The sequence below is a fragment of the Zonotrichia albicollis genome, chromosome 7 (genome assembly GCF_047830755.1).
Source record: "Zonotrichia albicollis isolate bZonAlb1 chromosome 7, bZonAlb1.hap1, whole genome shotgun sequence".
In the NCBI taxonomy this organism is placed as follows: Eukaryota; Metazoa; Chordata; class Aves; order Passeriformes; family Passerellidae; genus Zonotrichia; species Zonotrichia albicollis.
The window spans coordinates 44,803,461-44,824,674 of NC_133825.1; the positions used below are offsets into that span (position 1 = coordinate 44,803,461).

At 41.4% G+C, this 21,214-nt stretch overlaps 1 protein-coding gene across 4 annotated transcripts in view; it reads right to left on the reverse strand.

Moving 5' to 3' along the window:
* Nucleotides 1-357: 357 nt before the first annotated feature.
* The window catches only part of PRLHR (prolactin releasing hormone receptor), a 30,704-nt gene continuing 9,847 nt past the window's right edge, over nt 358-21,214 (reverse strand). The window contains exons 1-4 of one of the 4 annotated variants that reach the window (XR_012581152.1): nt 10,481-10,673; nt 9,106-10,368; nt 5,199-5,250; nt 358-4,181 (exon numbers count right to left, since the gene is read on the reverse strand). Coding sequence is in view for 3 of the 4 variants with exons in the window: in XM_005489842.4 (XP_005489899.1) it covers nt 9,148-10,182 (1,035 nt within the window). In the remaining variant the exon portion in view is untranslated. Of the gene's footprint in view, nt 4,182-5,198; nt 5,251-9,105; nt 10,369-10,480; nt 10,674-21,214 lie in introns of those variants that run through there. The other 3 variants (XM_005489842.4, XM_014269076.3, XM_014269077.3) reach the window with 3 other exon arrangements.

Here is a 21,214-nt window from a genome sequence, read left to right on the forward strand (position 1 = left end):
CATTTAATGTTTTTATTACTACATCTCTCAAGTGCCCTGGTCATGTCCAGGAGGTGGCAGTGGAAGAACATCCATCACTCCACAAGCATGGGGAGCTCACAGTTCACCAAGGGCAGGATCAGGGACTGCTGTACATCACGGCGCAGCAAACAGCTGCAGTTTGGGGGGTTTTAAGAGGTATCCCCATCTGGGATACCCCAAGTGCCAGAATCTGTGGCTCCATAGTTAATAGCCTGGAAATGTGTAAGGAAATTTGTTCACTTGAAAGCCAGGAGGAGAAAAGCTGTGTGTAATTGCAAAGAATTGGATTTCAAAGCAGTTTTAATCATTTTAATTACTCAAATGACTAAAGCATCTGCATATCAAATCCACTACAACTGACTAAAGAACATACAGGATTCTCAGAGTGAAGCAAAGTAAACAGAATAGTGCCAACATCATGATTTAAGTTAATATTTGTTGATGAGCCTCTAGTCACCTTTTTAACTTCCCTCATGCTGGGATAACTGCCTCCCTGGAAATGCACAAGGAGGTATTGGAGAACTGGAAAGTTTTACACTCTCTGAGCCTGATGCATCTCATCCCAAAATAGTGCAGAAAAATATGACAGGATTAATGTCAGAACGACTTGGGGTTATTTTAGGGAAGTCATGGGGTGTAAATAAGCATCTGAAGACTAGAAAGGAGCAAATATATTCAGTTTCTAAGAATGGAAGGAAAAGACCAATCAAGGATTTGTCTATCAGTCATCTTACCTTCAACTGCCAAAGAAATCTTGGAAAGCATAAAATCTTTGTGAGCAATGAAAGAAAACAAGGCAATAAGTCAAAAGAATTTTTCTACTGTAAATCCTCTCAGAACAAACCCAATTCTCCTTATGAATGGGCCTTGGGCCTGGACAGAGGGAAAACAATAAACACCATCTAAAGTCACAGAATGAGCTTTGCTACCTTCTCATTCACAAGGGAGAAAAGTAATTAGTATAGATTGTTCTCCTTGCTCAGGCAGATCCCAGGTTTGCAAACAGGGGAAACATGGCATGGTCTGAAGCTTGTGTGGTCCTCACCTGCCTGTTTCAGATGGCCAGGGCAAGAGAAAATAGGTGAGGTAATATTAACAGGAGCAAGAGACCCACTTGGAACCAAAAAAGGGGATAATAAATCCATGGGAATGAAATCTGAAACTTTTTTAGAAAGAACATAACAACTGTGGACAGCATTTTAGGACTCTGAGAGAAATAGGTCTAGAATAAACATAATATCAAATTCTTCATGCACCCACAAATATTTTTTATCTATTTTCATTAATTTTTTTTTCCGTATTAATTTTCCAAATATATTAGGAAAGACATTTTACTCTGTTGTAATAGGCTGCTTTATTAGTATCAGATCCTTACTGTAATCACTGTCTTGCATATGTGGGCTTTGCCTGGCTACATGTAATTGCATCTCCTGATGACACAGCCTTGGGAAACATTGTTTAATGAGCTGAACCCTCTCTAAAGCACTCCTACCCACCCCAGCCTGCAGCAGCACTGTCAGCTTTTGGCAGGGGGGGTCCTGTGGGTGTTTAAAGGCTCTGCCTGCTGGGCTGGGGGCAACTGATGGTGATGGAAGGACACCGTGTTCATCAGAGGCTCAGTTCTGCTGGGAAATGGGATGTAAGGGATGCTGGAGGTAGGGAAAACAGGTTTTGTTTCTCTAATGAGGAGAGAATTAGTGAGAAAACAGCTGACTAGCAGGTTCCAGGGAAACAAGGAATAATTTACAAGAATACTTCAGTGAATGAAGATCAGACACTTTATCAAATGTTTTAATGCTGAATGCTGAAGGGAAAATTATATTAATTTCTTGTGATGAGGTGGTGCTTGATAAACCTACTAGTTCCAATTCAGAGTTTAGTTTTAGCTGTATATTAGGATGATAATTATATGTATTTGTGCTTAGCCTCTTGGTTTGTGCCACATGGACTCCAATCTCCCTGAGCTGTTAGCAGGAGATATCTCAGATCTGGGATTCTCCCTTCCCCTAGAAACTGTACAAAATGTGTGGAGGGAGGAACTGCTGCATCCTGAGGCCTTCTGATCTAGAGGGGGAACAAAACAAAGTTTTTCTAATTCCCAAAAGGGAACTTGGGAATATTTTCTAAAGGGAAACAGGTTGGAACTTCCCTTGTATTCTATTTCCCCTCTGTAGTTTAGAGTAATCTGTAGGGTTTGCCATTTCTGCAACTATTTTTAAATAGGTGAATTGTGAAACTCACTGTAGCTCCACATTACTTTTTATCCACCTCACTGAGTCTCAATATTTGAATGTAAATAGCTTCAGATTTAGAAAGCTGTACTGACACTCTTCATTTAGTTTTCATTTGCAACTGTTAAAAATTTTAACACCATTCTTGTGTCAATCCAGCCTCCTCCAAGCCCACCTTCCATCCCTGTTTTTAAATCCCTCATGTGAGAGCTGGAAGAGAAAGTGCTTGCCTAATTATCCCTATTTTCAACACTGTAAATTAAGCTGTTCATGTGAATAGTTTCTTCATTTAGCAATAAGCAAAGAATGTTAAGGACTGTGAAATAATGCAAATTTTGTCAGACACTGTACACAAGGTTTTATGGAGGGATCAGAGTTGTTTGGAACAGTGTTTTCCACAATGCCTTAAAAGCAAAGAAACCCATATTTTTGTCACTAGAGCAAAACACAGGTCTTCAAAATCTTCACTTTGTCTGTGTTGTTGTCAGAACTTTGACAGGTGATGATTTGCATTTCCTCTGTCCTCAGCCTGTGACAGTTTTCCAAGAGGAGGCAGTATCAAAGCAATCTAGAATTAGCTGTGACAAGTGACAATTGCATGGGTGGCACAAAAGGCTTTTACAAATAGACATTATTTTATGCAACAGACATTAGTACATGTTTTAATGAAGGTGTGATTCACAATGATAATATTATTGACTTGTTAAGATTAAACAGGTCTGCCATATGCTAAGTGCTTCAGATGGTTTCAAATTTATCTTTATTTTTTTTAAATCTATGCATATTAACAGATGTTGCATTTTAAAATGATCCAGTAATTGAGGGGAAATAATTCCAAAGCTGAGTGATAATTTTGTAATGTAATTATTTGAAATTCTTTATATGTATTATATATTGGTTATTTAGCTCATAGCTACCTCTTGCACATGATATTTTTTGTCATCTTACTTCCTCCAGAGTTTCATCCAGTAGCTGAGGAGTGGGTTGGTTGAATATTTGCCTTGGAACTCCATCCCTAAACTTTCTCTTTTTTTATTAAAAAAAACCCTGTCACAAGTGCATTTGCCCTCAACTCCTGTGCCTCTGGACTGTACAGAAGTGGGATGTTCCTGCTTTTGTCTGGCTTGCACCTGTGCACTGAGGGGGTGAGGGGAGGGAAGAAGGATACCACAAAGCAAATACACTGAGCTGACACACCACAGGTGAGGGACTCTGCTCTCAGAAGGATTGAGTGGCTCCTGCATTGGTACAGGAGCAGGCTCTGAGTGGTTGCATTTTCACCCTTTAGCGGGTTATTGTTAGCTTGAAGATCAGAAATGTGGTTTTTTGCTTTCTTTCCTGCCCTGCCTCCAGGAGCCCACAATGGGGTTGGTTCACAGCGCAATCTGCTCCTTCTCCTTCCCACTCCCGAGCACAGCAGGTCATAAACTCATCTGTGGCTGGTGGCAGCCTGGGACAGTGCACCACAGCTCCCATGTCGTTTGCTCTCACATTTTCACCTGTCTTGTGGGTGTGATGGAGTAAACAAGCACATCTCCAGTGGCTGGGAAGCTCTAGGAAGAGAGACAACACCTCGAGCTGATCATCCTCCCCAGAGCAGAGCTGCCCTGGGCTGAGCAGTCACCTTGTGCTGATGCTGCTGGGGAGAAGCTGAGCTGCACTGAGAGATGCCCAGCCCCAGCTCCTCACAAAGAACAGCATTAAAACCACTCCTGCTGCTGGGAGCCACCAGCTGCCTTTCCAGCACGTTTTCTGGAGACCCAGAGCTGTGCTCAGCAGGAGAGGCAGAGATCATGTCCACACTCAAAGCTGCAAGCTTCTCTTTGCAGTCCTCCTGCTGCTGCTTGGCTCCAGTGCCTCGTGGAAATGTAGGAATTGTAGGAAGTGTAGGTGTAGAGGTTTTTGGCATCATCTCCTTCTGGATGTTCCCTGCAGAAATTTAAAAAAACAAAACAAAACCAAAATGGCAACAAAAACAAACAAGTAAACAAACAAAACCCAACAAAAACAAAGAACCACAGGGAAATTACAATGGGATAATTAACATGAGCAAGATGCAAAAAATGGAGAGCTCAGTCAATTTCAAATAGGTAGCAGTGATCTCAAATTGATTTCCAATGGACTGGAGACATGAATCGAGGAGCTCTTGAGTGTGTGCTTTATTATTTGTATAAATTACTAACTTCATTGACTTAATTTGGCAAAGCAAGCTGTAGAAAGGGAAAGTCAATCCCATCTGCTTCTTGGTGAAGAGAGTAAATTTATAGATCCTAAAGGGACATAACTCCCAATGAGATACATTTGGGCTTCATGCCCTTTACCTCTCACTTTTTGCCCTGTAGGGAGGAAGCCTGACTATCAAGTAGTTAGTCCTGAGTCATTTAGGTGGGAAAACACCTCTAAGATCATCAAGTCCGTTTCTTAACCCAGCATAGCCATGCCCACCACTAAACCATGTCTCCAGGCGCCTCATCTACACACGTTTTAAATCCCTCCAAGGATGGTGAGTCCCCCATTGCCCTGGCCACCCTGTTCCAATGCCTGACCAGCCATTTGGAGAAGATTTTTTTCCTAATATCCAATCCCTGTGTAATCCTGTGTGGGTTCCTAAAAGAGAGGGCACTTAGATGTCTTTTTCTTCCCCAGAGAGCAAGAAAATAATAAAACAATAAGAAAATGCCAATATTCCTGATTTAGGTGGCAACAACCTTGAAGGTCCAGCTTCCACTGAGTAGCTGATCAATGGCTTCAAAAGTCTATGGGAGAGTTAAGAGAGGAGGGAGCAGAGAAATAAATAATACAAAATTGTATTGAGATCAGCCTGGGGAAGCCTGTCCCATCTGCTTATGTCACTACACAGTAAGAATGGACTTGAAACCTGCTCTTGAGACAGGGATTGTGGAAATGATTTCCAAAGGAAAATCCCCATTACTGTAGGATGGATACCTCAGATGCCTCTGCAGCTCCTCTCTGGGACTTTGAGTGAAGCATCTTGTTGCTGTGGAGGGAAATCAGGTGCAAAGGATCAGAGTTAGTGATGGTTGTGACCCAAAATGAGGTCACTGAGCATGGGGAGAGTATTTGCTTGAGGTAAACACAAGAGCCAGAGCTGCAAGTGTCAGGCCAGGTCAGCTGAAAGTCCACACAGCAAATGGTTCAGTTCAGAGCCTGTATGCCTTACAGAAAGAAGAGAGAAGAGGATATTCTTCATTTTAAGAAACCCTTTTCCCTTTCGAAAGCTCTCCCTCTCTGTATGCCTTCCATGAGGCATAAATGTTTGCTTTGATCATTGAGCAACCTTTTCTCCAGGGTAAAGAAGAGGAATGTGATTAATTTTTCCTGAGAAAAGAAAAGCAATGAGAGGCAAGGGCTGAAGGTAAAAGTTTGCACTACATATCTTCATGTAGAAATGGCCAAGATGGCAGTGGCTTTACCAACAGAGTATTGTTTTTGTCTTTACCTTCTTCTCATCTGGTGGAGAGATTGATTGATGCATTGTAGGGTTCTCTTTTTCAGACTTTTTTATCTCCAGATACAGATGTACCTGTATTTTCAGTTTCTATCGCCTTAAACAACTAACTACAACTCAACCTTGACACCTCAACAAGGAGAATTTGCTGAATTAAAGCTGTTCAGAGCACCTGTTGTCCAGCAGGTATGAAAACCCCCAGCTTTCCCCAGTCTATCTGTCAGCTGTGAAAGGCTCACCCTGCTCCTCCTTATGGCAGGAGCTGCTTTTGCCCCCCAGATAAACTGACATTCCCCAAATATGGTGCAAATATAACTCAGAGTTTTCTGCTGTCAAGAACAAGGAACATTTATTTAAAGCAATGCATTGCACAGACGAGTTGGTTTTTGGTGACTGTTCTGAGTGGATATCCCTGAGGTTGGGGAAAGACCAACTTTACCTGACCCTAAGTGAGGTTTTATTGTTTTCCTTTGGCTGCCTGATCTCAGCTGTAGGGAGCTTTGGTCACTTTCTAATCTAATTCCTGATCAAACACTGGCTTACTTTTCTATGTGTTTAATGAGTGCATTGCCTTTTAATGCCAGCCCCACTCTAAACCACAGGGAGTAGTTTATCTTTGATCAAGCACTCGTGTAGTTAATAGGTTTATCAAGTTTTGAACCGAGCTACTCTACAAAATAGAAGTGTGCTGTGATTTCTTAAGCTGCAATTAAAAAATACACCACCAAAAACGCCTCAGTGATGAGCCCTGGTCCCTCCAAGAGCTGCAGCAGTTCCCTGGAGAGGGGTGGAGATTAGCAAACACGTTTCACATGACAGCTTTCAATATATTTATTTGAATAACTGGATTACAGAAGTGCATCAACGTGCCTCTAAATCTTATTACTGTTTATTACTCTGGATATCAGACAAAACAATAATTAAATTGGGCAGAGATTCTTGGGGCTCAGTTAACAGTTAATGGGAGTTCAGTGAATGTGGCTGTTCTTTGTTTTCTGCCCTGTGGAAACCCCAGACCTCAAGCTCAGGACTGTACCTCCTTTGTGGAGGGAAAACCTGTAAAAATGGCATTACAGGACCACTGAGGTGGACCAAGGGGGCTGTGGAGGACAGAGAAGGATCTTCAGGAGCCCACAGCTGGGGAATGCAGATAATTTCAGGGTGCAGCTGAAAACCTGCTTGTGAGGAGGGCCTGAAATGAGAGCAGGCTCTGAGCTTTGTGCTGCAAATTCCCATCCTGACAGAATCAGGGCATGTACAGGTTAAACCAGCTCTTAGATGAGGGTGCCAGCTGTGCTGGGCATCTCCAGGAGCTGCCAGACCCTGGCACTGCTCTGAGAGCAGCTCCAGAGGCAGCCTGAAGAGAGATTGCATTTGTCACTGTGGGAACAATCTGTGCCCTGAGCAGCTCTTCATTTCTGTCTCAAGGAAAAGCAAATAGAGAGAGAAATCCTTGTTTGCCTCATGCAGCTCTTGGCAGTCGCCATCTCCAGTCATTATCGTTCAAGAGAACATGAACAAGTCAAACTGCAGTGATGGCAAATGAGGGGGAAATATGATGTGTAAGGAGGAAAAGATCCCAGGACTGCTGTGGTTTAGAAGTCTGGGAGGATTCCACTGGGCTTTGAATCTCTCTGGGTGACAGCACTGTCTGTATTTAGTGCAGGAGGTTGTAGACATCATGAGCCACATCAATCTTAATTGACCACTATATCCTGAAAAATTAGCAGTTTGAATTTACTTAATTTCACAGAAGAAAAATGTCTAAAAATCAGGATTTTTTGTTATTTGAAGCTGCTTTCTGCATTGTTGTTTCAGTGCTCCCTTGGTGTCCTGCTCTCTGTACTCTTTAAAAGAGTCCTGAAAATGAGATTGAAAAGCTTTTAAAATTAGGTTGGTTTGTTTAGAAGTGGTCTTTTTGCCTTTTCAAAGTGACCAGTTATTCCAGTAACTTACTATTTTGAGCTTCAAGGAAAAACAATTTCCTGAAATTCAGCAAAAGCAAAATATTCTTTAGAAGGTCACTCAAATCTTTAAATAGAGGTAAGAAAGGCAGGCACACATAATCAGAGAGTGAATGCAAGTAATACCCAATTTAAATGGACCTTCATTCAGTGCCTCTGTAATCAGCTTTTAATGTCCTCATTACCAGCAGTAAAACAACTTGAAATTGTAGCAAGTTTGTGAAATGGGATTTCAAATATTTTCCCAACACTTTTCACAGGATGTGCATACAGATCCGGGATTTTTTTTATCAGATTAATTTTACTGAAACACGATGAGCAAAATGATTTTCACAGATTCACAGTAGGATTATATTTACAAACTAAAGCAGCCATCCTCTCTCACCCCCTCCCCTCCTGTCCATTTTCATTGCCCCCAGCAGAGAAGTCTCTGTGCAGGTATGGTCAGAGAGATGTCCTTGCTGACCATGGCCAGAGCTGCCCCTGGACTGTGCTGCTTTTTTGGCTGATGGCAGTTCAGTGCCAGGAAGTTTCTTGTGCTATCCCCGACTGCAGCTGAGCAGGCTGGAAGAAACCTCTCAGAACTTTGTCCTCTGCACTTAACTGTTATACCAGATATTTTCAGGGAGGAACACACTAGAAACCACTAGGCTGATTATAGCTTCCTAATTCCCTTTGAAAGGTGAATGTCAAAGGAAATTTTTTCTTCCCAAAAGACTCTCCAAAGGAGAGTGCCTGCCCGTCCTCTGTGTTTGGCAGCTCTTTGTTTGACTGGCCATGGAGTGCTCATGCTTGGCTCAGTATCCACAGCCCCTTCTGTGTCCTGGGGCACCTCCAGAAGGGCAGTGCCAAAGCCTCTGGCTCTCTCTGGAGGTCAGAGCTGATGACAGCATTGCCATATGTCAAAATCATCTCCTCAAGGAATGATGAATTCATCTCGGTGCTGTCAAGGCTGTGAGGACAACACAGCTGACACAGTAGGGTCAGTGAATTGGGGCTGCATGAGGAAATGGCCCTAACCCAAAAAGGACTACAGGCATGCTGTGAGTCCTCTACCCTAGAGCCTGTGCTGAGGAATGGACTCTGGGTAGACACACAGATTTAAATTTTACCCAATCCAAACACTCCCTCTTTGAGATATTCAGGTTTTCTCTTCATCCTTGCTTCTCCTTGTCCCCAAAACTCGTGTCTGTACTGACAGTAATATTCAACACAGCTAGAAAGGATCCCTGTATCTTATTGTGCTTACATCTCCTTGGCTTCTAACTCCAATTAAAGCAATAAAGCTATTATTGAGGCATGACATCTGCCTGCCATACTCCATTAGAAGTGGAGGTGCACATGGGACTTGTGTTGTTATAATTGAGCCCTAAGGGCAAATGTCAGGAATGAGGACTAATTAAAAGCGGAAAAGACTTACAACACTCATGCACAAAGGAGGTGCACTCCCACCAGCTCTCATTTACAGCACCACACTGGCCATAATGCAGTTTGTAGCGGGTCCAATTTTCTTCTTCCTCCAGGCAAACATTTTTTTCAGCTCTCCCCTGAAGCTGTCATGGAGCCAGGCATAGAGGAAGGCATTGGTACAAGCAGACATCATTGCAAACCAGTGGCACAGCAGCTGGATGAAGTTGAAGTACTGCTTGTCAATCAAGCTGATGTCAATGTCCTTTATCATGTTGAAGATGTGCAGGGGCAGCCAACAGACTCCAAAGGCTGCCACCACTAAGACCAGCAAGCGAAAAGTCTTCCTCCTCCTGGCTCTGTCCCACTCAGCTTGGCCCTGGGTGACGTTGCCTGGGACTACACGGTTCTTCAGCTTGACTGAGATCCTCAGGTAGGACAGGGAGATGACAGCCAGAGGCAATACATAGGTGATGATGAGGGTGCTGTAGGCGTAAGCCAAGCGATCTCTCTTCATGTGGAACCAAAACTCCTCACAGATGGAGAAGTCCAGCTCCGGGAACTCAGCGTGGTAGGTGTGCACCAAGGCTGGGGCAGCCAAAGTGCAGCTCAGCAGCCAAATAGCAGCCAGGATGTAAGCACAGATGGGGATGGTGAGCCTCCTGCGGAAGGGGTACACCGTGGCACAGTACCTGTCCACAGCTATCACAGTCAGGGTGAACACAGACACAAACACCGTGACAGGCTGCATCAGGAAAACAAAGTAGCACATGAAGCGCCCATAAACCCAGCCCCGGGGCTCAAAGGCGTAGGCCAGGGTCAGGGGCACACAGGTGGCACACATGAGCATGTCTGAGAAAGCCAGATTGCCTACCAGAAAGTTGGTGACGTTGTGCATTTTTTTTGTCTTGCAGATGACATAGATGAGAAGGTAATTCCCGATGACACCAATAAAAACCACCAGCGAGTAGCAGGGGATGATGAGTGGCTTGAAGGACTGAACGAACTGGAGCCCTGAGAATAAATTGCTGGTGTTGCTGTGAATCGCAGAGAGAAAGCTTTGGGAGGTTAAATTGTCCGAATTCATCATTTTCCTCCTTTTGTTGTCTGCCGTCAGCTGAGTGAAGTAGTTAGCACTGCGCTGCTCCTGCACTCAATCAGGGGGGATAAGGGATGGATCACTGCCTGTCCAGAGGTTGCCACATGGATAGCAAACAAGCAGCTGGAAATGCAAAAGGTGAACTTGTAACCCTCGAGAGGCAGCTTTCAGCAAATCCTAAGAAAAATCAAATACAACCAATTTCCATTATAGCCCTCCTGTATTTACTATTAAATCTAGCTTTTGACAGCATGCCACTTAATAAACATTTAATACAGTGAGTACTTACTGCTGGGGGTTTTTAATCCCATGTGATTTTCCTGTGGATGCCAAGAAGTGCCCTAGATGTCTGTCTTCTGCAAATCCAGGAGCGTGTATGTGTGTGTGTGCCAGAGAGAGAGAGAGAATATATGAGTGAGAAAGAGGGCGATGTGCATTTACAAGCTAAGTGGAGATCACTGTTTTTAAACAGTCTTCACTACTAGGTCATGACAGATTTATGTATAAGCTTTTATCCCCATTGGCTGCCCTGGGTATTACGTTGGTCTTTGTGTGTTTTTTACTGATAGTAATTAGTTCTAGAATATCCTTTCGAAAATACCCCTCTCCTTCCAGTGCATCTATAATTGCCCCTCACATCTAAAAATCAATTTACTTTCATTAACATGAACCTGCACAGTATCTAATCCTAGATTAGCTTTTCCAGAGCCCCCAGAGTGTCCAAAAATACTACCTGTAATTTTGTTGCTATAATGTGACGGTAAAATAGGATTTTAATCACATACTGAAGGCAAATAAATGTTTATGCCACTAGAGGGTCTCAGCTATGTACCTGTGAATGAAGTTAGGATTAGAAATGTGCATTTAGCTTGTAGCACAAAGGATCCTATTTTACTTATTTTCCATTGGTGCTACAATGTTTACTCACCCACTATGGCTATTTTCAGTAGGATTTACACATCTTAAAAAGTAAACAAACATGTGTGAGCATCTCAAAGGAAATATTAGCATCCAAATAGGTTAGATGCAAGGGTTCACCTGCAGAGAATGACAGCAAACTTCTACTATTATTTCAGCTACCCAAAAATATTTGGGGTGTTTCTTCATTCCTGTGTTCGATTTGTTAACCTTTTCTATACCAGACAACAAGTGCTAACTGGTCTGTAAAACAATCTATATTTGTTTTGCTTGGTTCAGATATTAGAAAGCAGAAAACTCAGGATAAGTGCTTACAGAACATTTAATTAGACATCGCCATCCAGCTTTTATCTATTGTTCTAATTCTCCCTTAACTCTTCTCCATTTCAACCCAGGACTAAGATCTCATCTGGTGAAAAACAGTGAAAATCCACTGTATCTATTTGTACCAGCTAGAGAAACTAAAAAAAAAATCCATGGAGCAGCCTAACTTCTGAATGCTTCACAGCAGACAATATTGTTAGGTACCGCGAGGCACTCAGGGGATTTAGACTCAATTTTAAATGAGAGTTTATGTTCTAGTCAGACTAAGGAAATATTAACCCATTATTTTCTAGGAAGCTATGGGCAGAACCATATCCTTTTGATTTGGTGTCATTTGACATAAATCAGAAGTTTAAATAGATTTGATTTTTGTCCTACTCCTTTCTCTAATCCTAAAACAGAAGTTAGTCTTGTGTAGCCCTTGTTCTGATCAGACATTCTGCTTTTGAAAGATGGGAAATTCAAGCCTGGCAAGTGCTGGCTCTGTGCTGCTGCATCCAGGGTTAGATTATGCCATGGACTGGAACATGGCTGTAATTCCAGCCTGAGGGGAGAATGAGCATGTAACCCCATTGCTCAGGAGTGTCATCCTTCACTGCACGCCTATAGTCACCTAGCCATGACCCAGACTAAAAATGGGATGTTTTACCCCACTTCAGAGTACAATCAGAGAGGAAATAGAAAATTCCTGCTGCTGTCACCACCCAGTGCAACCACACTGCTTGGTGATAAGCAGCATGTTCAGAATTCCTAAAACCCATCAATTCACTAGACCCATTTAATGAGGGAGAAAAGCATGGCCTAGTTTAAAGTAGGATTGCAGTAGGCTTTGTACATGGCCCCTTGTAGAAGACATAGAAAATACAGAAAAATGAAGGGAGGCATTTGTAAAAGGCTTTCATACTGCCCACATCCCTTCATACTGCCCACATCCTACTGGAATTACAAGGCTTGTGCAAGGAAAGAAGCCTCACAATAATATAATTGCAAATGAAACAATTGAAAATTTCATTTTTAACTAAGTGATTTTTTTTTTTCATTCCCAAGAGCTGCAGAGTAGATCCTGTAAATATTGTGTTCCTATGATAAAAAGGTTTATTCTTTGCTATGTGAGAAAAATCCAATGTAGTATCATCTCAAGAAGCCTTCAAGGTCACCTTAATGCTCAGGTCACAAAACTAACCTTATATATTCTTTTATTTCAAGCTGTACCAGGCAATGTTCCTGCATTTTCCCTTGTCTTTAAATTTATTTTTTTCACCTCTGAAACCAGTAACTGATAAACCTTTTGTTTGAAGTCTCCCACCTATTTCTCTTAGTGATTTTCTGTTTGTTTTGGCTTCAGGCAGAAAATGTCTTCAGTTCTGCTGTATGCCACAGTCAAGGTCTGGAAAGATAATATTTAATAAGGGCTTGAATAGAAAAAGTATTCCAGCAATTTATCCCAAGGAAATCTTTTCTCCTTCTTAAACGACAAATATTAATTTTGTTTAGAATTTCCAAGGCTATCTGACAGAGTCCTTCCTGAACAGACTCTAAGTCCTTTTCACATGCAGAATTTCCTCATTAAAAGAGAAAAGGTCACAGAAACTGCATTACTGTCATATTAGAACTATTTTGATATTCCAAGTGTGTAAGGGTGTCACGCACAGGAATGATGATGAGTATCTGGTTAAGCCCTGGTTGTCCTTGATGTTATGTTATATTTAGAGCCAGACCAACACTTCACAGAAGTGTTTCACAGCTGAACTTTCATAATCTCTTATGGTAACCTGTCCAGCTCCCCACAGAAACAGAGTACAAACATTGGAAGTTGCTTTAAGCTCTACAAACCAAGACATTTTCTTCTGTCATTCAAGTCTCACAGTTTCAGCTGTTAGTTTTCCATGTTCCTGTTGATTTGCCTTTTTTTCCCCATAAACCACACCTTTTTTTGCATCACAGAACCATAAAAATTCTTTCACATTCTTCCAGGAATGTTCTGTGCAGAACAGCCCAGGCAATACTTGCAGAGCCTATAGAAAACAATGATTTGCATAATTTTAATGATGTCAGGATTGGGGTTCCTTTACCAAATTCTTCTTTTGGCCAGCCAGGGAGCAAGATTTTATTTCACACAACAATTTCAAGTCAGGGAAGTTTGTCCTTCACCCATTTAAGCACGTAAATACATCCTGTCTCTCCCTATGAGAAATCAGAGTCCCTAAATTCTAAGAACCGTGTTTACAGTTATTTTGTTTGTTGTTTTGGGGATTTTTTTGTTGGCTAGGAGTTTTCTAGTTGTTGCTGCTGGTTTTCTCAAATTCAATGCATCAAACTTTGATAAGCACAGGATTTAGATTAAAATAATTCACTGCACATGAAAAAGAGTACATAAAGTGGAAGTCCAGTAGTCTGATAGCAGATTTATAAGAGATTTTAGACCAGATTTAAGGACAGAAAAAAGCATACAAGAGAGAGAGAGTAGAGAGAATAGGACATCAAAGGAAGATTTTGTGAAATTAACTTTCAATCTATGTTATTAAAATTATTTTCTCAGCATAGAACAAGTAGCAGTTTTCAGTTTGGGCTTGTGTAACTTATGAGAAACCATCATCTATATCAGAGGAAATATCCTAAGAACTGTGAGGCAGGCAAAGAACAGCAACACCTACAAAGAAATTGGACCAGAAGAGCTATTTGTTGCACTCAACAACCTTTTTTAGGATTGACCAGCCTTGGTAGATCTTTTAAATTTACCATGTTAACATGAAAGGCAGGACTGCACCAAGTAAATTTGATAAAAACACCAAGTTTGGAATCAGAGACGACATAGCAGATGACTGCACAATTAAGCAGTGAAACTTTCAAAGCTTAAGGGAGAATAGAAGAAAAACCTGTCATAAAAGACAAAATCAAGGTCTCCATAATAATAATTTTGACTGTGGCTTAGGACATAGCAAATTGTGTTGTGGTTCTATAGAAAGGAGCAGGCAGTGCATTTGAAATGCAAACAAAAGAAAATCTGCTGCTCTGTGAGAGTTCTCAGGCTGAATTCACCTCTACTTTCTACAACCTCTGGACAATTTTGTTGCTATAAGTGTCTGTTCACCAGGGCAGAATTGCACTGTATTCTTTAAAAGCACTGGGGAGGATAGTAAACTCCAGGGCAGGAAAACACATATTTAGAGAAAGGAATAATGAAAGCACAAATTCACTTTGGGCAAATTTAGGATGGAAAGTAGAACACTTCTAGGTTGGAGGGCAACAAATTGCCCCTTGTAATTGCTTGCCTTTTGAACAATCAGTGTATTATATGAGATGAAAACATCCATGTGGACTCATTTCTTGCTTGGTTTCAGAAGGTTCCTTTCCATTCTTCATCAACACAGGCTTCAGACTGTACTCACTCCTACTTGAAAATATCTCCACTATTGCCTTTTTCAGCAGTGTTCCCATTGTTAATAGGAAGATAGAATTCAAAAGATAGAATTAATGTTTATATTCCTGCACACCCCCATGCATGGGCACAGCTCACACTCTGTCTTATTATGTTTGTAGCATTCTTTGTCATTTTTCAAAGGGGAGGTTGTTGCACTAGTGCCTGTGAAGATCTACTAGAACAGCACTTGAATATTTGCCAGACAGACTTTTCCTGTTGCTGGTCTCAGCACCTGCTCAGAGCAGCTGATTTACAAATCAGAGAGAAAGGCAGGGTCAGCACAGTCACTCTGTAAAATCATTTCAGCCACAAGGCACTTCAGTTAGTGCAATCACTGATTCCTCTTTATCTGATCTGCCTTCCTACAAAATTACTGCCAAGAGACTTGATACAAGCAGACCTGATTCCCCATGTCCCAAAACCCTTAATATTTTCTTTCTCAGCCAAACCCATGCAGGAATTAATGACCAAGAAAAGCTGATTTTTTGTTTCTCTGTGTGTTTGTGCAGTTGTTGGGGGAGGAGGGGGTGTTTTTTTTTTAAATTTCAAAGTAAGCACAGGAGACATAGGTTGAACGTTAAGATGACTAAAGAGGTATTTGTGTTTAATATATTGCTTGAGCATGCTAAAGTAGAATTTTGCTGAAAAATAGGGTCTGGCTAACAAGCTTGACCATCTCTGAGTTGACTGGACAGACAGCAATAGAATTTCAGATTTTTACTACAGATTCTTCTGTAAACCCACGATGGAAATGGACCCATATCATGTTACAGGAAGAGACAGCTGCTGTCTTCAGCATTCCCATGGACAGGACTAGGAAACAAGCAAACAAACAAACAGGCAAATTCCTGGGGCAAAATCTTTAGGAATATCAGAGCTAGAAGTTTTCTTCTTCATCTTTAATGTAATTTTAGGCAATACTGCTGACACATCCTGGTAAAATGTGCTTTTGTTTTTATAGCTCAGTCAGAACTCACCTGGGAAAAGGTATCTGAATGTCTCTGATCTAAAGGCTGTTACAAGGAAGGATAAAAATGGAAAAGTATGCAGGCAGATTTGCATACCCTTTAGATCCAATTCCTACCTCTCCAGAAAAACTGGCATTTCTGCTCTGCTCCCAGGTCCTGATAGGATGCACAGAGCAACACAAACATGTGCCCCAAGCCAGAGCAGACCGTGGGAATTGGCTGCCACAAACATCTGCAGATTGGATACTGAACCCTGGAGAAATTTCGTGTCTCAGCTGTTCCCTGAAGCCCTGAGGAGCCAGGAGTCAGAGTCCCTGCGCACCCCAGTCCTGCAGGCTGTTCAGCCTGGGGCAGCCAAAGGTTGCCAAAAAACCCCAAGAGTTGAGGCTTTAGGGTACAAAACGCTGCCCTGCCCACGGCACTGCTTTGCAGCACCATGGAGAAACACCTACCCCTCTGCAGCACCCTGGGTGTCAGTGGAGAGGGACTTGAACATCACCAGGAGGTCTCCCACAGCCTGCAGCACCAGGGACAGCGGGGCAGCACCTCGGACAGCGGAACGCCAGGACCACGGACAGCGGCACCATCCAGCACCACGGACAGCGACACCTCCAGGACCACGGACAGCGCCCGCAGAGCCGCAGTTTCACCCCAGGGTTGTGGAAACCCAGGGAACCGGGAATGTTTCTCTGTCTGCCCTGGGGTGCCCTGACCCCCAGGGGAGCACTGACTTTGACCCTCATTCATGGAGAAAGTTTCCTGGACTTCAAGATAGACTGGAATCCACAAAAATGTGAAATAGATTATAGAGAGTAGTGTAGATGTATCACTTGGTGAGAAATTGAGGTTTGGGGATTTTTAGTATGTTGTGGATAGCAGCAAGATGGAGGGTACAGGGTGTCATCCTGAGTTTCTTCTTCATGCTTCTTCTTCCTTCTTCTTGGGTTTGGGTGGCAGTCTGTAATTGGGCAGAAAAGTCCCCATTGTGGGCTCTTTTGGATCAGTTATTGAGTTAAAAAGACAAATAATCTAGGTGTCAGTCCTTAGTTGGATAGTTTAGTCTCAAAAGACATCGGAACAAGAGATTGTTGGCCATTGTGTGCCTTCGAACGAAAAGCTGCCAAACTCACAGTTGTGAGACTGTTTTTCTGGTAAGAAATAATAAACACTTGAGTCCAAACATGAGCTACTGTCTCAAGTGCCTTCAGTCCAGACTCAGAAAACCCAGTGACTGGTACCCCCACACTGGGTGAGCTCATGTCCCTCTTCATGTGACACAGCAGGACAGCCCAGAGCACCCCTGAAAGGCTCATTTTATCAGCACTGCTTCCAGCTCAAATCCAACAGCCCCTATCTGGTACTGTGAGGAAAATCAGCTCTATCCCAGCAAAACCCAGCACACTGCACCATCCCAAAATTTTCATTTACCCTGGTGATGGGTAAAGGACTGAAGAGATCAACAGCTACCTGATGTTCTTTAGCAATCATGTTGCCATGAGCAAACTTGCTGATTTCATGGAACAATGAGTTCAATTAATATTTGTCAAACAGAAATGAAAAAAACCCAGAGGACCAACATCATTCCAGCTGCCCTATTTTGTTTATAAAAAGTAATAAAATCCAACTTCCATTTAATTAACTATCCCACTAACAACAATCTGCCTGGGAGCTTTAAAAGCTCTTAATACTGAAGGTTTGTCTAGAGAACTGTCATCTAGTTTGATTATAGTTTGCATAATAATATTATGTAGAGATAAGAACACTATTTAGAATTGAGTTGTTCTGCTCTCTCATGCAAATTCCTGTTTATAGAAAAAAAAGAGAAAGAGGATAACAGAGATTGGACTTTTATAACGTACATTATCAGAATAAAATTTAACAGAACTTCTAATGAAGGTTTATGCATGTTTTCAGTATGGTTACATTAATAAGGAAGGGATGTTTTAAACAATAAAATAAACCTTTTTATAGCATCTTCACAGCCAGGCTGTTTTATGATCATCTCCCCTTGAAATGCAGAGATCTATATTTGCTCTCAGGACTACTCCCTCACTCTGTGTGTATGTGTATTGATCCTTCCTACCTACACTTCAGCACCTGGGTTTATTCTCTTTCTTTGTCTGCATTTCTCTTCCACTGTAGAATTTGGGGTTTTATTTTTCTCTCCTCACAGCAGCCATTAAAGGCATCTACTGTCAGATGAGTAAAAGAAGGCAAGAAGGATGAATGTGGAAGGCATTAGAGGAACACAGAAGATGAAAGATCACTTCATGATGACTCCTACTTCTATGACTTGCCCCCACACACCACTTTTGCTGTTTATTCTTTCTTGCTATTCTGATATGTGTAGCTGGTTAAAAATTGCAATATTACTGACTAAAGATTCTCTTCCTGTGAAAATCAATGTGAATTTTGCTGCAGATTTCAACAATATCCAGTTTCTTCCGTGCCCTTTTCTTTAACATATTTGGTTTTGAATGTTTCTCTCCAGCTCTGCCAGCTTCCTCAACTTTTTATTGAACACAAGAAGTTTGAAACCCCAAAGACCATCAGATTTCCTTTACTGTGACTCCTTCTGTCTCACCTTTTTCAACCTCTCCTTTGGATACTCTTCCACTCTTTAATGAGTCTTACTGAGTCTTACCAAGAAGGAATCCAGCCTTATCTGCAGAGTTCCTCAGCTCATGTTTGTAAGTGCTATTATTCTCATGGATGCTCTCCCATTACCTGATTGCTCTTAGATTGAGAGTTTAATCTCATAGTAGCTTTCCCCTAATGTTTTTCTTAAAGAATTGTGGGGGTTTTTTTTATTTTGTGACAGCATTTGTGATGGGAGTATAGTTCTTACCCGTGGGCTCTGTCAAGTGCATGAGCAGCACTAAGAGTCATGGTTTAGCTCTAATTTTATGAACACTCTTGTTTCAACTGAATGCACTGGTTGAACTCCCATCAATTAGAAGACTTCAACATGCAGTTGCTACTATAAATACCTATCCCATTATGTATCTATCTTTCCATGGGTATTTTTATTCCAAAGAACAAATTTGTTTTACTTTGAAAGATTTCTAAGTGTTTGTTATCCATGGTCACTCACTTCAGGGCTGGATGTGACCACTCTCTGACGATGATGAATTATAGTGAAATCATACTCATCAAAAAAAGCAGTGGGAGACTTAACCTGGAAAATTATTTTGCCAAAAACTTGCAGTTAAGAACTGTAATGTCAAAATAACAAATGGATGAGAGCTTGACTGAAATCTGTGAGGTCCAGCATGCCCCAAGTGTTTACAATTCTTACATAACTTTACATATATTTTGTTTCATCATGGCAGCAAAATAAATCTTTCCTATTAAGAAACATAAGTGTTGTTCCAGATATTTCATTCCCAGTAGTAGTGACTCATGAGAGCCATATCCTAATTAGAGTAATCTAAAAAAGCCCCATAAAAATTATCTGCTACTTGTTATTTAGGACTCATTTATTATTTTAACACTGTTGCTCAAGTAGTTCTCCAGGTGTGCAGAGGGACTTGCAATAGGACGAGGCAAGACGTGCCCAAACAGAAGACAACTTAATCACTGCAAATGGAACAAGCCCAGAAGCTCACAGCATTTTAAACACGATAATGAACAGGTCTTTCTGACACCAAGCAAAGATCACTGTCAACTCCTCTCCAGGGAGGATGAATCTGAGGCTGGGTAATTTTTACCCTGGAGCAGGATAGAAATTCCTGGTAGAACTGACAAAGGAATCCAGATCTGCTGATGCCTTATGTAGGCAAACCACCTTTCCCTACTACTATGTGAGGTGTCATCACTCAAGAGGAACAAGAAGATAAAAATTTCTAATTAAGCATTCTCCCTTTCTCCTGTTTCTTTTCCAACATTCTAAAGCCAAGTTTGAGCAGACAAAATCAAAATACACAGCTCTAGGCAACAAACTACTCCAAAGCCTCTTCTGAAGATGCCCGCATTATTGCACTTTCAAAAAGGCCAAAACTCTTTTCTATATCAATAATTGTTCCTATTTTTGTTCTAGTAGGAAAAAGAGCTTTTAAACCTGGCTAGAGTTTTACTCAGCAAAACTATTATACAGTATTCGGTCTAATAGAAAATGAAGAAGGAAAAAAGCCCCACTGAATTCTTGCCTCTCAATTATACTTTTAGAGCACTGAAATATTATTCCAAATCTTTTGAAAGCTTGGAGAGAAGTGGTGTACCTCAAAAAAAGTAAAGAAAGCATTGTTGATGGGGGATGATTATATAAGATGTATACTTAAAAGCTCAGAAGGACTGAAGTACCTGTATTTATTTAAGCTTTTCTTTCTTTCTTTGTTGTTCCCATTGGGTATTTTAATTGAACAATACACAAGAGCTTCTAAAATATTCAGGAAAACATGCCATCAAATGGTAACTTTTTTAATTCTGTGGAATCCTGAAGGATCAGCAGCAGTCTGATTCCATGTTGAAGGAAGTGAAACAGGAGGAGTTGTGGGATGACACTGCCATTGACACAGAGGTTTTTTGCAAGGCCATAAGTCACAGCTTTTGAAACGGAGTGAAAGCCAGATCTCAAGCCAGAAGAAATCAAGAGAGCTAGTGGACCAATAGATCAGTGCTCACACCAGCTGTTCCTAGAGTGAAGATCTCATTTTTCGGGGTACAGTTTGTAAAATCTCAACCTTTGTTCTAATTGATAGTTAAAATTAGGAGCTTTGAAATTATTCTTAAAGCATTTTTTCTCCACTTCCCCTGAAGCACGTTACCCCACAAAGCTCCAGTGGAGTCAGCAGCTCAGAGGAATGTGCTTCAAATCTCTTCATTTGTATCCTTGGGAAAATGGAGCTGCCATGAGTCTGGAGTATGAATACCTGGGGTGTAGTCCTCAGCCAATAATTTCCTGCATCTACACAGACTCAAAATCCTTTTTTAAACTGAAAACTCCATCTTTGCCATAGGTGCAATAATAACCCCCCTGCACCCTGGCTTTAAATATTCAAGGCTGTAATTCCCCTCTACATGACCTCTGAACCAAACCTACACAGCCCTGGGTTCACACCTCGCTTCATGACAGAAAGTTTTAACAAATTAAATGAAACCTCAATAGCTGAAAGCAAGACAAAGGCATCTTTTAATCGTCAAATTAGCTGGAGGGAAGAGCTGGAACTGCTTTCAGTCAGGAAAGAAGGGGAAATCATTAAAGGAAATCATCCCCTTTTCTTTCCCCAAGTAATTAGAAGAACCATCTGTATGTTCATTTCACTACAGTGAAGGGTGTGGATTAGCATTTCAGAGAGATTTGAGTTCAACCAGCAATACTTTGATGTGTTAAAGTGAATGATGGTAAAATTTCTAAGGCTCTCAATGTTATACAAGTTAAAAAGGGTACACA